Consider the following 13,852-nt stretch of genomic DNA (forward strand, 5'->3'; position numbering starts at 1 on the left):
TTCATAAATTTTTACGTCATTTCAAATTGGGGGGGGGGGGGGGAAGGTCTGGACATCGGATGATGGTAGCATGACGTAGGAGGAAACGGGGTATTATTTGGTATTCCGACCGATTGGATGTATGCGCGCAACGTTGTCTTCATTAGCGCAATAACCACATCCATTGGATACAGCTTGAATTAGTTTGTATCTTCTTGAAATTGGTTGCTGATTGTTCTTTACGCTTAATATTTCACGGCCTACGACCAACACCTGTTCAAATCACCAAGTTTCATGATGGTTGTCCCATCACTCATGGTAAAAAATATGATATGATAGTAGGTAATAAGAAAAAAGTGTCTTTACGACGACTTTAAGGTTCCTGAGGTTAATATGGTTATTATGTGATTGTATTATGTGGTGTTAATATGATCACAAAAATAACAACAGGTGGGGTTGATTAGATACTATTCTTCGCATGACAGTGGTCAGCCTGGTAAAAATAGAGCATTCATTCCGGAATTATTGGACCGGTCCAATACCACTTCCTTTGTTTTTGTATCATCATCATCATCATCATCATCTCAGCCATAAGACGTCTACTGCTGGACATAGGCCTCCCCCTTGGACCTCCGCTCGTAGGTACCGGTTGGAAGCGATCCGCATCCAGCGTCTTCCGGCGGCCTTAACAAGGTCGTCCGTCCATCTTGTGGGTGGACGTCCTACGCTGCGTTTGCTAGTCCGTGGTCTCCACTCGAGCACTTTTCGACCCCATCGGCCTTCTTCTCTGCGCGCAATGTGGCCTGCCCATTGCCACTTCAGCTTGCTAATCCGGTGGGCTATGTCGGTGACTTAAGTTCGTCTACGGATCTCCTCATTTCTGATTCGATCACGCAGAGAAACTCCGAGCATAGCCCTCTCCATAGCTCGTTGAGCGACTTTGAATTTTGAGATGAGGCCGATAGTGAAAGACCACGTTTCGGAGCCGTAAGTCATCACTGGTAACACACATTGGTCTTGTTAATTAAGACTAAGGAACCAAATTTTGAATACATTATTTGCAAGTAGCAAAGTTTCTTGCACGTAAGTACCTATATAATAATTATCTTATCATGCACTATTTTTGTACAATCCAAAGTATTGAGCAGTATAATAGTCTGGTATTTTAAGGGATTTAAGATAATGTAACCAAACATAACTCCACACGGATACATAGATAATCTTAATACGATTGAATGACCAAATCAAGTGGTTTTAACTGTTTACATTCTCTTACGTATGTGCATAAAATAACAGACTATTTTAGATTAAATCTAAATTGTGAATTGGTGCGTATCACACCGTACTTCGCTAATATGTGACGTTCCACGGTAAAGGTACCTTATGGAGGTTGGCGCTTACGCTATTATTGACGTCGCTCCAATATTATTACGGCGCTAAGCGACGTAAGCGCCAGCCGCCATAAGGTACCTTTTAACGTGGAACGTCACATATTTCTATAGATGTCCGGCACAGAACCAAAGGTTAGTCTTTGGTTCACAGAAAGGAAACTTCCTACAAAACCGAAGTTTGACAGCGGTTCATGGTCGAATCATGCTGTCCCTTTCTAATATATGGGAGTATCCCTTTTGGATATTCAAGCCATTATCTTATTTGGGGTCGTGCACGCAAAGGGACGTCATGCTGTGTCAACCCGAATAATTGCTTGGAGCAATGTTGAGCCGAACGTAGCTGAGTTTGCCCGAAGGGAGAAGTGTCGCACTTCTGACAGAACTTCGCTTTCGCTGTCATTTCGTGCCGTTTTAGTTGTCAGATTTTTGTTGCAACCTCATTGCGTCCTCATTAATGGTAAGTTCAAAAATATTAGTTTCTTTTCCTTTCATAAATTGCTCGCCTGACATCATAGTTGAGTGTGCTCAGAGCATAAAAAGGTCAACCACGGCGTTGCATGAACAAGAGATTTCCTTTGGCAGGATTGGTCCTTAGGACCCAAGGATGGATTTAAGAAGTGGAGCCACCCATATTTTTGCTGCAGGTGGGGGGTGGGGGGGTTTTGAAGCGTCTGCGACGTCTGAGGTTAATAATTCTTTAAGTTTAGGTTCTAAGTCAAGTTTAGTATCATTTTCAACTAAATCAAAGATATAAGATAGGCATAGATTTCATCGAAATCGGTTCAGCTTTTATTGTTTTCCCATACAATCATACACCTTACCTTTCATTTTTAAGGTATTTTTTTGGAATAAAAACTATCCTATGTTCTTCCCCGGGACTCAAACTATCTCTATACCAAATTTTATCTAAATCGGTTCAGCGGTTATTGAATCCCCATACAATTTTCCTCCTCCCTTTTCCCACCCTTAAGGGATGAATTTTGAGATTAAAAGTTTGCTATGTTATTCCCCGGGACTCAAACTATCTCTGTACCAAATTTTAACTAAATTGATGGTTCAGCAGTTTAAGCGTGAAGAGGAATTAAAAAAAAGTATTTTTTTCATATTTTATGTATTTTTACTTCGTAATGGTGTCATTATGATATCAGAAATGAATTCGGAATCCCCGATTTATACGAAAACGATACCAAACTTGGCCTAGTAGCTTAAATGATACAGATATCAAGATCAAGTTGAGAGCCCCCCCCCCTAAAAATTTACATCAAAAATCTCGGTGGCTCCACTTCTTGAATCCATCCTTGGGTCCTAAGGACCAATTCTGCCAAAGGAAATCTCTTGTTCATGCAACGCCGTATGTTAGCTCCAGCACCATTCGCTATCAGGAGTAGCTATTATTAGGTATGGAAAGACCTACATGCCTGCTTGTCATACTATTGGGAGTAGTTGCGACATCTAGTTGAATGGTGTGGTAGGTACCTAAATTTACTACGAAATGAGTCGGTGTAAGTAAAACTCTTTATATCCTAGTCATAAAGATTAATAATTTAATTAAGTTCAACTATAAGGTTTGTAACATTTACATATTTTATTTCATTAGCCCTAAATCATTGTCTTCGTTAAATATTTTAAAATGTTCACTGATTTTGTATAATTATCTTATTATAAGTAAATTTTATAGTATGTAGTAGGTATACAATATTGGGTGTCAGATTTTCATTCCATTTTCATATATGTAGCTATTTCTGTAGTTATAGATGTAACAAAAGTTATAGAAGTTGTTGTGGGTAACTTCTATTTATAGAAATAAACAGAACAATTAATTAAAGGGTAACCGTAATTCTCATTATTGTATTTGCATGTACCTAAATGAACGATATCAATATAACTAAATGTATACACTACCGATTTATGACAAATTTACAATTTATGTTTAACTTATTTACATTTTACATTCTGTAATGGTCATAAGAAATAAAATAATAGAAAAAAATTATCCAGTCTTTGGCTTTGGCTACACCTACAGCTACACCCATGCCTATTAGGCAGGTTTCTAATGCTATTTAGAATAAGAAAGAATAAGTAATTAGACGTGTCTTTGGTCTTTATTAATTGAAATCACCGCGTTATATTATTATAAAAAGACGTCAAGATTGTTTACCTTTTTTCTACAAAAAAATGAATAATATTTCCAGCAGCCGTGTGTGAACGTGAAATGAAAGGAAAATGAAACATTCACTCGAGTGAACATTCATCCGAGTGAACCGTCTGATCTCACCTTAACATCCAAAATTTTCACAAAAAATTACATAACATTTTCATTTTTTTTACAAAATATTTTTTTTGTATGGAAAGGTACATATTAATTGAAAATGAATCCCCGTCCCTAAATTATACGAAAATGATATATAACTTGCCCTATAGTTCGTTTTTTTTAGCATTAGAAAGAACTCCGCAGAAGAAAGCGTGCAGTTTATGTCAGGCTCTTTAATAGATGATTAAACGAACTTTCCTAAAGTGAAGTTCGATCACTATTATATGAGTCGCTTCATTCGAAGATATCATGTTTTAACAGGTAGTCCCTTAAACCTACAGGCAACTAGCACGCTTTTAGAGTACTTCATTTGATTCAAAATCGGTATTAGTAGTTCCGGCGGCCACCACCTGGGGGCGGGGAGCTGCCGTAGACTTCATTTTTTAGAGTCACGAACAAAACTTTCTTTTTTGGGTCACCTAGGGATGGGTGGGTGATTATATTTATATCTTCGAATGAAGCGACTCATTGATTGAACTTCACTTTAGGAAAGTTCGTTTAATCATCTATTAGATTTCATCGCTTCATTCTCGATATAATGTTTTAACAGGTAGATGTTTAGAGTTGAAAGTTTTGTGAGAAAATAAAAACTTATTATTTTTATTAATTTATTTTAATTTTTTATACTTATTTAACATGCCTAATAATCACAAAAGGTATTATTATATGCAGTTAAGCACTACACTTAATATTTAGGAATCGTCATTGTCACTGACATTGGTTTCTGGGAAACAAATCGATCTAGCGAAATCATAATCATCATTACAATTGATTATTGGTCGGTTATAGAATTTGGCAAAGGTTTTAGAGTTGCTGGTCCAGCCAGCCGCCTTTCTGATCGTATCTAAGCTGATTCCAGCCGCAAAAGCCGTTGAAGTAGCAGAGTGGCGAGTACTATGTGCACTAAACACATTGACGTCTACGCCACTTTCATGCAATACTTGTTTGATCCACCTACTTAGGGTTTGACTGCTGGCGGCCTTGTGAGGTCGCTTATATGTCAGGAAAAGCGTTCCCGTGCTACCAACCCTTAAATTTTTCGTAACGAAAATATAATCCTTAAGGGTCGTAGCTGGGCATATACTTAATTTTTCGCGGAAAAATGGCAAATTTAATATGGGTTGTTCTCGGCCTACAGCAGAAGTTTTAATAATGTCAACTATGGCAATTTTTATTCCATCTGAAATTTCTGTGATATTTTCTAGTTTTATGAGGGATAGGGTTTGCACTCTGTGAGCTGTACAGAGTGCTAACAGAGTAACTAGTTTTTTAGTGATTTTTTCAAGGGGTATATCGGAGTTGGGATACCAAGACGAAACATGATTTAGTACAACCTGAGGATCCCAGGTGGAATTATATTTTGGTGTTATTGGTTTTAATTTAAATGCCCCTTTTAAAAGTCTTTTCACACAGTTATCAGTACCTATCTCGCTGCCAAGCAGCAAAGATAACGCCGAACGGTGGCTATTTAATGAGCCATACGAACAACCCTTATTAAATAGTTCCGTTAAAAAGGAAAGTACCTCGGGTATCGAAAGATGATAGACGTCAATATTCTTAGAAGTGCAATATTCCCACCAATGTTTTATGGTTACGCCATATTGACATAAAGTATTCTGAGCCAATGAGGCTAGCATTAGAGGTAAGGTAAAAGTACGCTTCACCAAATGCTTAAGACCTAGACTTACGTTTATTTTTTTAATTAGTTCTGGTATTTTCATACGAATATGTTCAATACCAAAATTTAAACTTAGATAAATTTGTCCTCATTTAAACATACCTATAAATTACTGAAATGATTGGACGTGTATTAAAAATATTTTTAAAATATTTTTTTCCAGTTTCCTTAATTGTACCATTTACCGAACTAAGAAACGTGATTTGCACATTATACCGAATAGGGAGGCCGCATTACCGAACTAGGAAATAATTGTATGAAAATATGGTGTTGAGTGGTGCTCAAACTTTAGTAGTTCAGTATTAAATCCCTACTATAATTCGTTTTTTAGCATTAAAAATATGGTAAGCGATCTTGACGTTTTTTTTTAAATTGTAAAATACTTTCGAAAAATAAGTCATGCAACAATTATCAAACATGTACGTATATGTATAAAAAAATTTGGCTGTTTCATACATTTTGTCTGGTTAATTTTCTATGGAAGGGTAAATTTTTTTTTGCGATTTCGAGGTTGGTTCCATAGTAAAAGTTGCTAAGTATAATCCAAAAACCTCCCTGGCAATGGGAATGCAGTTATATTTTAGCCACCCTGTATGGGTTTTCATAACAAAATAAAAAGTTTAAAAAATCACAATCGCCCAGGACGAGAGGAATCTAAAAAAATTTTTGGTCGTCTAGGTTTGGACCACCCTGCATAAAATATTATTGCTTTATTATTTTTATTATCTTATTGAGTTTTTTTGTCCACATTCAGAGACTATTATCAGGCGTCCAATGAGTATGTCTAAAGTTTGAGAAGCGCTGGTATTGAAATGATGGTCACAAAAAATAAACATAAATATAGACCTAGCCGCTATAGTAATAAGGATGATATTCTAATGAACATCGAATAGAAACATGGTCAACGCAAACATGAGTTCGGTATCAGATACCATGGGTACCATTCACCGAACGGTCGTTCGGTGAACGAAACATGGAAAATATGTGGAACCTATTTCGCGAACAGGTTTTAAAAATAGTATTTAAATCGTAATCAATATGGTATAACTACAAATCTATCATTAAATTTAATACTTGAATCCATTACAAAACCGTACATGTATTAAGTTCTTGCTTATACTGACGTAAAATATCTAAAATTATTGTTTGATAATAGTCTTGCCAAAAACCTTATTTTGATGCCAAAAAGTCGTAAAACATGAACATTTCAAACGCAGTTTTATAATAATCTATATAGGTTTTTGTTGTTCGGCAATTGCTCATGAAATTACAAATACATTAATTTATTTGTGAAATTACGTAGTTAATCTAAATAGTTCGTAATCCACCACTAGAAAAATAATTTCAAAAACATACGCTTTCCCTGATTCCGGACGCTGTTCAATAATACCTTCCAATCAAATTGTCGGTGTACTCATCACCGAACTCACATTAAGCTTAATTTCTGGTAATATAACTGCACTATATTAATTAAATTTACTAAAATACACAAACTAATTAGGTAATCACACTGTAAAACCATACTTTGAAACACAGAAATAAATTTAAAAGGTTTTATGACCTTAACAAATATACGCAACTTCTTAACGATTTCTTTAAGGTTGCCCATACAAAGTGACAATCGGAAGCGACGATCCGTTTCGATCAGTTGCCACGTCCCAACTGCGGCACAAATTGGCCGACTCTGAGGCATAATGGAAGGGATAGGTATTTAACTCGTGGAAAAAAAATACGCAAGTAAATATTAGCTGTAAGTAATAGACTTATAGCCTAAAATAGAAGAAATTCGGTAATACGGACGGATATTGAGCGTTCGGTGAAGCGTACTTTTACCTTACTGCCTCGTACGGGGTTCCCCGCTTGATGAACGCCGCCCGCAAAGCCTCGCGGCACCCAGGGTAAGGCTGGGTAAGGGGGTGATGGTCCCTGAAATGTGATTTTAACAGGTGTTTATGAGGAGGGAACATTATGATTTCTGACTTTAGAAGTTTTATCAGGAAAGGGAACCATGCCTGCGAAGGCCAATAGGGGAATACAAGTATTCCATCAGCTTTATCGTCAACAATCTTTCGTAAGCATTTTAGTATTAGCGCAAATGGTGGGAATGCATAAAAAAAGTTAGAGCTCCAGTTAAGCGTAAACGCGTCTACCGCCATGGCGTCTGGCTCTTGTCTCCATGAGACGAATGCGTCACATTTTGCGTTAGCACGTGAAGCAAACAAATCTACATTTGGGTATCCTAATTTTTTAATAATGGTATCAAAGGCTTGGGTGGACAATTCCCACTCTGTGTCCGGGTTGATTTTCCTAGACTCCTCATCTGCCCGATTAAGTTTGGTATTAACGTATGACGCATATAACCAAATATGGCGCTCCTCGCACCATTGCCAAATTGATCTTGATAAGTCATTTAACCCTTTGACCGCCGTTGTCCGGTATAGAAGACAACGATAGAACGATACGCTGGCGCCGTCGTCTTGTATACAAGACACAAATTCAACCACTGAGTTAATGTGAAAATAATAAAAATTGCAATTTCATTTACACTCGTGTTCATATTTAAGGTCTTTGTTTTTTCATTTATTTGCTTTTTAAGCCGCTATATAAATCCCTTCTTTTATAATAAGGCATTTAAAAAAATTGCTCCAATTTTCAACATTTTTCATGTTCCTCGTCGCCGTTGTCTTGTATAAAAGACAGCTAGGGATGGGAATGTTAACTCGATATGGGAATTTTTAAAGTAAATATAAAGTCAGAAATATGATTTTATCTAAGTATTTGAACACTTGTTAATCGCCAATTTTTTTCAACGAATAGTAGGTAACTACTTACTAGAATACGTAGAACGAAAGTCAGATAGGCATAACTATATTTAAAGTTCAGGTAGCTTCTTTAGCTCTATAAAGTAGAGTCAGACAAGTAAATTTGCCATTGTAGATTGTGGACTATTTAATTGCAGAAGAGATAAATAAAAAAAATAATTGATGTTATTTTATAGCTTAGTGGGAAGGGATACACCGCAGCGACCGCTTCGCACAAGTGTGGTACAGGGACATACCTGTTTATCAGACTTTACTTTTATTGTTATAACATTGAAGTTAATGTGTAATTTTTTTGTAACAAGTCGTTGAACGTTTTTTTGATAAGAGTTTACCTATAGATTAATGTAAACCAAACTGAAATTATAATGATAGATTCTAATTCCGGAATAATATCTTCACTCATTAAAAATTCAACCCACGTGTAATTTTCACTAAAACAGTTCCGGTATATTGACTTTATCGACACATGATGCGCAGCTTTAACGTTACGCCAATAAAGTTTACGTACCGACAAGCGCTTACGCCGTTGACCTAGAGACTATTATTACTTGATCCGCGCGGAAACAGTCCTTGTCGGTCTGCATTGCGGGCAGTCCATGGGCGCCGTTGTCTTGTATAAAAGACTTCTCGTACAGCCTAGTGCGGCGATATCACGTCTTGAATCGACATTGTTTAGTGGTTGTTTTTTATGTTAAATCCCTATATTTTAAACATTTTCGGGTGTAAAACATATGTTTAATTTTGGCAATTTGGAATGAAATTAAAACAGGATAAGAACAAAGCTAAATTAAAAAGATTTTTACCATAATATTGTAAATATCGATATCACTATTTGCAATCCCTAAACTTTTTATTAGTTGTTTACTTAAAATTTGCTCTGGCGTGTGAGTGAGCGTCTTTGCGGACTAGGTCCGGCGGCCAAAAGGTTAAATGTGGGAATTGTATACCTCCCATACGGTTGATATAACTAATAGCGGTCGTGTTGTCGATTCGTAATAATATTGCACAGTTGGTAACGTCTGAAGCGAGGCTTTTCAGGCCTAAAAATACCGCGAGCAATTCTAAATAGTTTATATGGTGTTCCATCTCAACGGTTTTCCATGTCCCGTTTGCTTTTTTATTGCCACATACAGCGCCCCAGCCCGACCTAGAGGCGTCTGTAAAGATTTCGTATTTAAAGTTTTTTATCCTCATAGGATTATCAGCAGTGGCAATATTCTTAGCCCACCAGTCTAAGTCGGCAAGAATGGTATTGGGTAATGATATTTTGGTTTCAAAATTATCATTATGCCTTTCCAAAAGGAGGAATTTCTGGCGTTCTAAAATTTTTGTGTACAGCCATCCATACTTAACAGCAGGGCAGGCCGCGACAAGTACACCGATCAATTGAGCAAATTCACGGATACTACAACGTGGCAATTTCATAAATTTGTTAACTAACTGAGCAATTTTATTACGTTTATCACTCGGCAAAGACATAGACATGTTTCGACTATCGAAATTGAATCCCAAAAACTTGCAACTTTGCTTGGGTTCCAGTGAGCTTTTACTAAAGTTAATAACGAAGCCTAAGAAACATTGAAGTAGCTTCACAGTCTCATTTACGTTTTTATTACAATCAGTATAGTCATCACCAATGCAAAGGATGTAATCTAAATACATGACAGATTTCAGACCGCTGGATCTTAAATATGTTATTACTTCTTTCATTACTTTAGTAAAAACCCACGGGGCTAACGATAAGCCATAAGGCAGGGCATTAAACTCATAAGTTACAATTTCTTTAGAGCCATAAGCTTGAAATTGAAAACGTAAATATTTTCGATCAGATACATGTATAGGTATTAAAAGATAGGCTTCTTTTAAGTCGATGTTGGCTAAGTAACTATTCTGGGCTATTAACTTGGATGCCGTTCGATGGTCTTCCATCTTAAAGTGAATTTTAGGAATGAATTTATTGAGCGATTTGAGATTCAAAATAAATCGTTTCTCGCCATTAGGTTTTGGCGTCAAGAATATTTTGGAAACGAACTGGTTACTTGATGCATTACATTGTGAAATGGCACCTAACTCTATTAATTTATTAATTGCATGTCACGACTTTCGTCAGAAGAGTAAGTGGGATGGCTTACTGGAGGCTGTTCAACGCTTTTAGAGAAAGGAATTTTATATCTCTCTCGAATCCAAGTTAAAACTTCATTATTTTGAGTTATATTTAGCCAGCAATCGTAAAATGAACTTATTCTACCAGAATGTACCTGGTTTACTGTTGAGTTGGAGCACGAGGCCTGGTCTGAGGGGCAGGTTTCGCTGCCGGTGGAGTTGTGCTGTATGTGTAATTGTACGTCCTCCTGGGAGTTGTCATCCTCGTCTGGCTGCCCCGTCCACCTCTGCTGTTGGGGTAGAAGTAGCGAGGTGGACCCCTCCAGTTTCCCGGCGGGGTATAGCGGCTTGCCATCGACTGACGAAATCCGGAAGTAGAGGGTTGGTATGGCACAGTCTTTTTTATCTGATGTCCTTGTCTTTGAATGGCTTTGCCTGCCTTAATTTTTTCAGACAAAGCGTTACCAAAGAGAGTATCGTCTCTTTCGGAATCTTGGATTACATGTAGGATGTTCTTTTCCAGACTTCTTCTTCTTCTCCGTCGAATTACTCTTGACAGAGCAGTCGTGGTCACGTTGAACGACGAACGATTCTACGCCAGTTGTCCCTGGCAGATGCTTCTCTGGCACATGTGTTAAGTGGGGTGTTGGTAAGGGCTTTTATCTGATCCGTCCAACGCATTGGGGAACGTCCTCTTGACCTACAGCCATTGACCCGTCCCTGGACAACAAGTCTCTCCATGGCCTGCTCTCCACGTCGCGTCACATGTCCGAAGTATCTGAGGATACGCGCTCTGACCGTAGCTGAGAGCCTCTCTTTCACCTTAAGTTCTTCAAGTATGGAGACGTTTGTACGGTGTTGTGTCCAAGATACTCGCAGCATTCGTCTCCAACACCACATTTCGAGTGCGTCGATTCTTTGTCTCTCTCGCTCCTTCACTGTCCATTTTCCAGACTAGGAGTTATCAATTTTATTCTATCTTTGGTCGACGCGCAGTGAAGGTCTGTCAAGATTCGACAGCTGTCACTGAAATGAGTCAGAGCCTGGGCTTTATTATCGCTATTTAGTAGGATCTCCATACCCTTATTGAGTGCAGTAATGCCTGCACCGAGCTGTTGTTGAAAACCAGACAGTTTTTTATCGCGCCCTCTGACTATTTCAGATACTGCAGCTGAGATCTCTGCGTTAAGTTTTGGTGACTGCAGAAGCTTGCAGTTTTCGGGTATTAAATAACTTTTTAAAAGTTTTTCTTTGTTTTCTTTGAGCAGACCCTTTTTTAGTAGAGGTAACCACAGACTGGCTAAACTGTCGTGTATCGGTTTACCAAATTCAGGTATATCATCTGTGGACTCGCCCAAGGCCATAAGTAGTTCCGGTTCTACCATTTCCGCGGATGCTTGCGCGGTTTCATCGGGCATAGGAGCACTTTGCTCCACCTCCGGCTCGGCTATCTCATGTTCTGGCTCAGTGTTTTGGCGAGGATTCACCTCGAGGTCATTCATTGGTAATGGTTGAGTGCACTGGTGCCCCTCGACTTGAAAAGGTTCAGTCACGCTGCCTTCTCGATTAATTTGGTCCGTTAAAGGACGATGGACAACAATATTTGTATCTAAAATAAAAATAAAAATGTATATTTTATTTGGAGACCCAAAAGAAGGTAGGTAGGTGAGTTATGAGAAAACTCAGTTGTACATGTCTCGCAGACAAGACAACTTAACTAATTATGATAACTTATTGTTTTGCATGTTATGTTCGGCAAATGCCTCGTGGTTAACTCGCAGTTAATCACGTTATCGCAATTGACTCGCAGTCAATCCCGACTTTTAAACATACGTTAAAACAACACAGAGGTAGCTCGCAGCTAAAACCGTGCGTTTAACATTCTTTAAGTTATAAAAAAAAATCTGAGGGTAGGTAGACAAAACTCAGCATCAATTTCGTACGTTTAAATTACGTAAATGTTTTAAAGATTACACTTTAGAAACTAGATTGTAATATTTCTTGATGAAATAACCACTAAAACAAAATAAAAAAACACTAATTTACCTTGGTCATTGTCCTCGTCAGACGAGGACTGAATTACTCGAATCCGTTTATAAGGTGGTTCTTTATTTTTCTTTCGTTGTAATTCTTCTATTTTTTTGTGATATGCACTAATTCGTTCGTCGATAGTACGCTTAGGCATGATTTTAGCGCGTGCGCTCGTTGCCGTGCACGAATAAGGAATGAAGTCTACGGCAGCTCCCCACCCCCAGGTGGTGGCCGCCGGAACTACTAATACCGATTTTGAATCAAATGAAGTACTCTAAAAGCGTGCTAGTTGCCTTATATCGAGAATGAAACGATGAAATATAATTGTTAATAATTATTGAATTATCTAATGTAGCATGGTCAATACATATAATTTACTTCAAATTATTACCGCTAAAAGTGCCGGATTTGGAACCACAAGCTTACTTCTGCGAAGTTCTTTCTAATGCTAAAAAAAACGGACTATAGTTGCTAAGACTAGGAAGGAATATAACATAGATTGGACCTGGGCAGCCGACCCTTTCACCCCCCCTTTTTGGGGGGTCTGCATGGTACGATCTCCCGGCTACTGGGTCAGATCAACTTTGTTTGACCTAAGGAACAATCGTGCCAAGCGGCATCGCCTGAGATTAAAGTGTGTGCTGTTCCATACATTTTTGTGTTCCTTACTAAATCTACTATATGGCGAAAATGCTTCTCTAGTCGACTACGGAACCCTAAAAATAGTATAGAGTAAAAATGTTAAAAGGTTTTTGATGGATTACCGTACCAGTACCTGTCTGATGCAAGTGCGCTCGACTGTATGTACTCGTAGGTACAGTCAGCCAAGAAAGTGGTCTACCACTTTTCGACTCTATCATCTGATTGATATAGTCGAAAAGTGTAGACCACTTTCTTGACTGACCGTACGTGTACTGCCCCTGCGGCCCTGTGTGCGCAAATGTACCGCGGAGTTCGGAAAGCTCGTCGTTTTCCGGCGCGTCAGTAGTTCAGTGTGAGCTCAGTACCCGCTACGTGGCAGGGCGGGCGGACGCGCCGGGCCCAATCGCAGATTCCACTTTTTTTCACGTTTGTTTATTCAATTATTCATCATAAACATGAACATTTATCGACAAATACAACTTAAACAAAACAATCCCTGTAGAAACGGTTAACTGTCAAGTTGTATTTAATTTAAATTATGTATGTTAATGATTTTCCTTTGTTTATTTCGGGCGGCTAGGGAGAGCCGGGGGTGGACGGATGTAATCTGGAGGGGGTGTTATTCAATTGGTGAATACATATATAAGACTGGAACAGGAATACATTTATTATAATACATTTTAATTTAAAACACATTTAAAATAGGTTTAAAATTTTTAAACCCTTTTTTTAAATGTGTCGCATTTGTGCGATCGCTTTGAGCGCAACCAGTGAATTTGATACAGATGAGATGATATTCTATTTGTTTATATTTGATGAATACGAATTTGCAGTCTTTAAATCAAATGTAGCTGCATTGTGCATAAACCAGCATTTAGCTTTTCCACCTCTTGTT

General features: G+C 38.0%; 1 protein-coding gene and 1 long non-coding RNA gene across 2 annotated transcripts; one reads left to right on the forward strand and one right to left on the reverse strand.

Moving 5' to 3' along the window:
- The first annotated feature begins 60 nt into the window (after positions 1-60).
- Positions 61-3,368, forward strand: LOC134667016 (uncharacterized). Its single transcript, XR_010098576.1, has 2 exons — positions 61-1,889; positions 2,759-3,368. It is a non-coding gene; the product is annotated as an uncharacterized LOC134667016 (long non-coding RNA).
- A 7,851-nt stretch (positions 3,369-11,219) lies between these two features.
- Positions 11,220-12,559, reverse strand: LOC134666921 (uncharacterized). Its single transcript, XM_063524226.1, has 2 exons — positions 12,331-12,559; positions 11,220-11,893 (listed from the first exon to the last, which is right to left on the reverse strand). Exons 1-2 carry the CDS (start codon positions 12,467-12,469, stop codon positions 11,220-11,222), a joined length of 813 nt encoding a protein of 270 aa, XP_063380296.1. The 5' UTR covers positions 12,470-12,559.
- Positions 12,560-13,852: the final 1,293 nt, after the last annotated feature.

The sequence above is a fragment of the Cydia fagiglandana genome, chromosome 8 (assembly GCF_963556715.1).
Source record: "Cydia fagiglandana chromosome 8, ilCydFagi1.1, whole genome shotgun sequence".
Classification (NCBI taxonomy): Eukaryota; Metazoa; Arthropoda; class Insecta; order Lepidoptera; family Tortricidae; genus Cydia; species Cydia fagiglandana.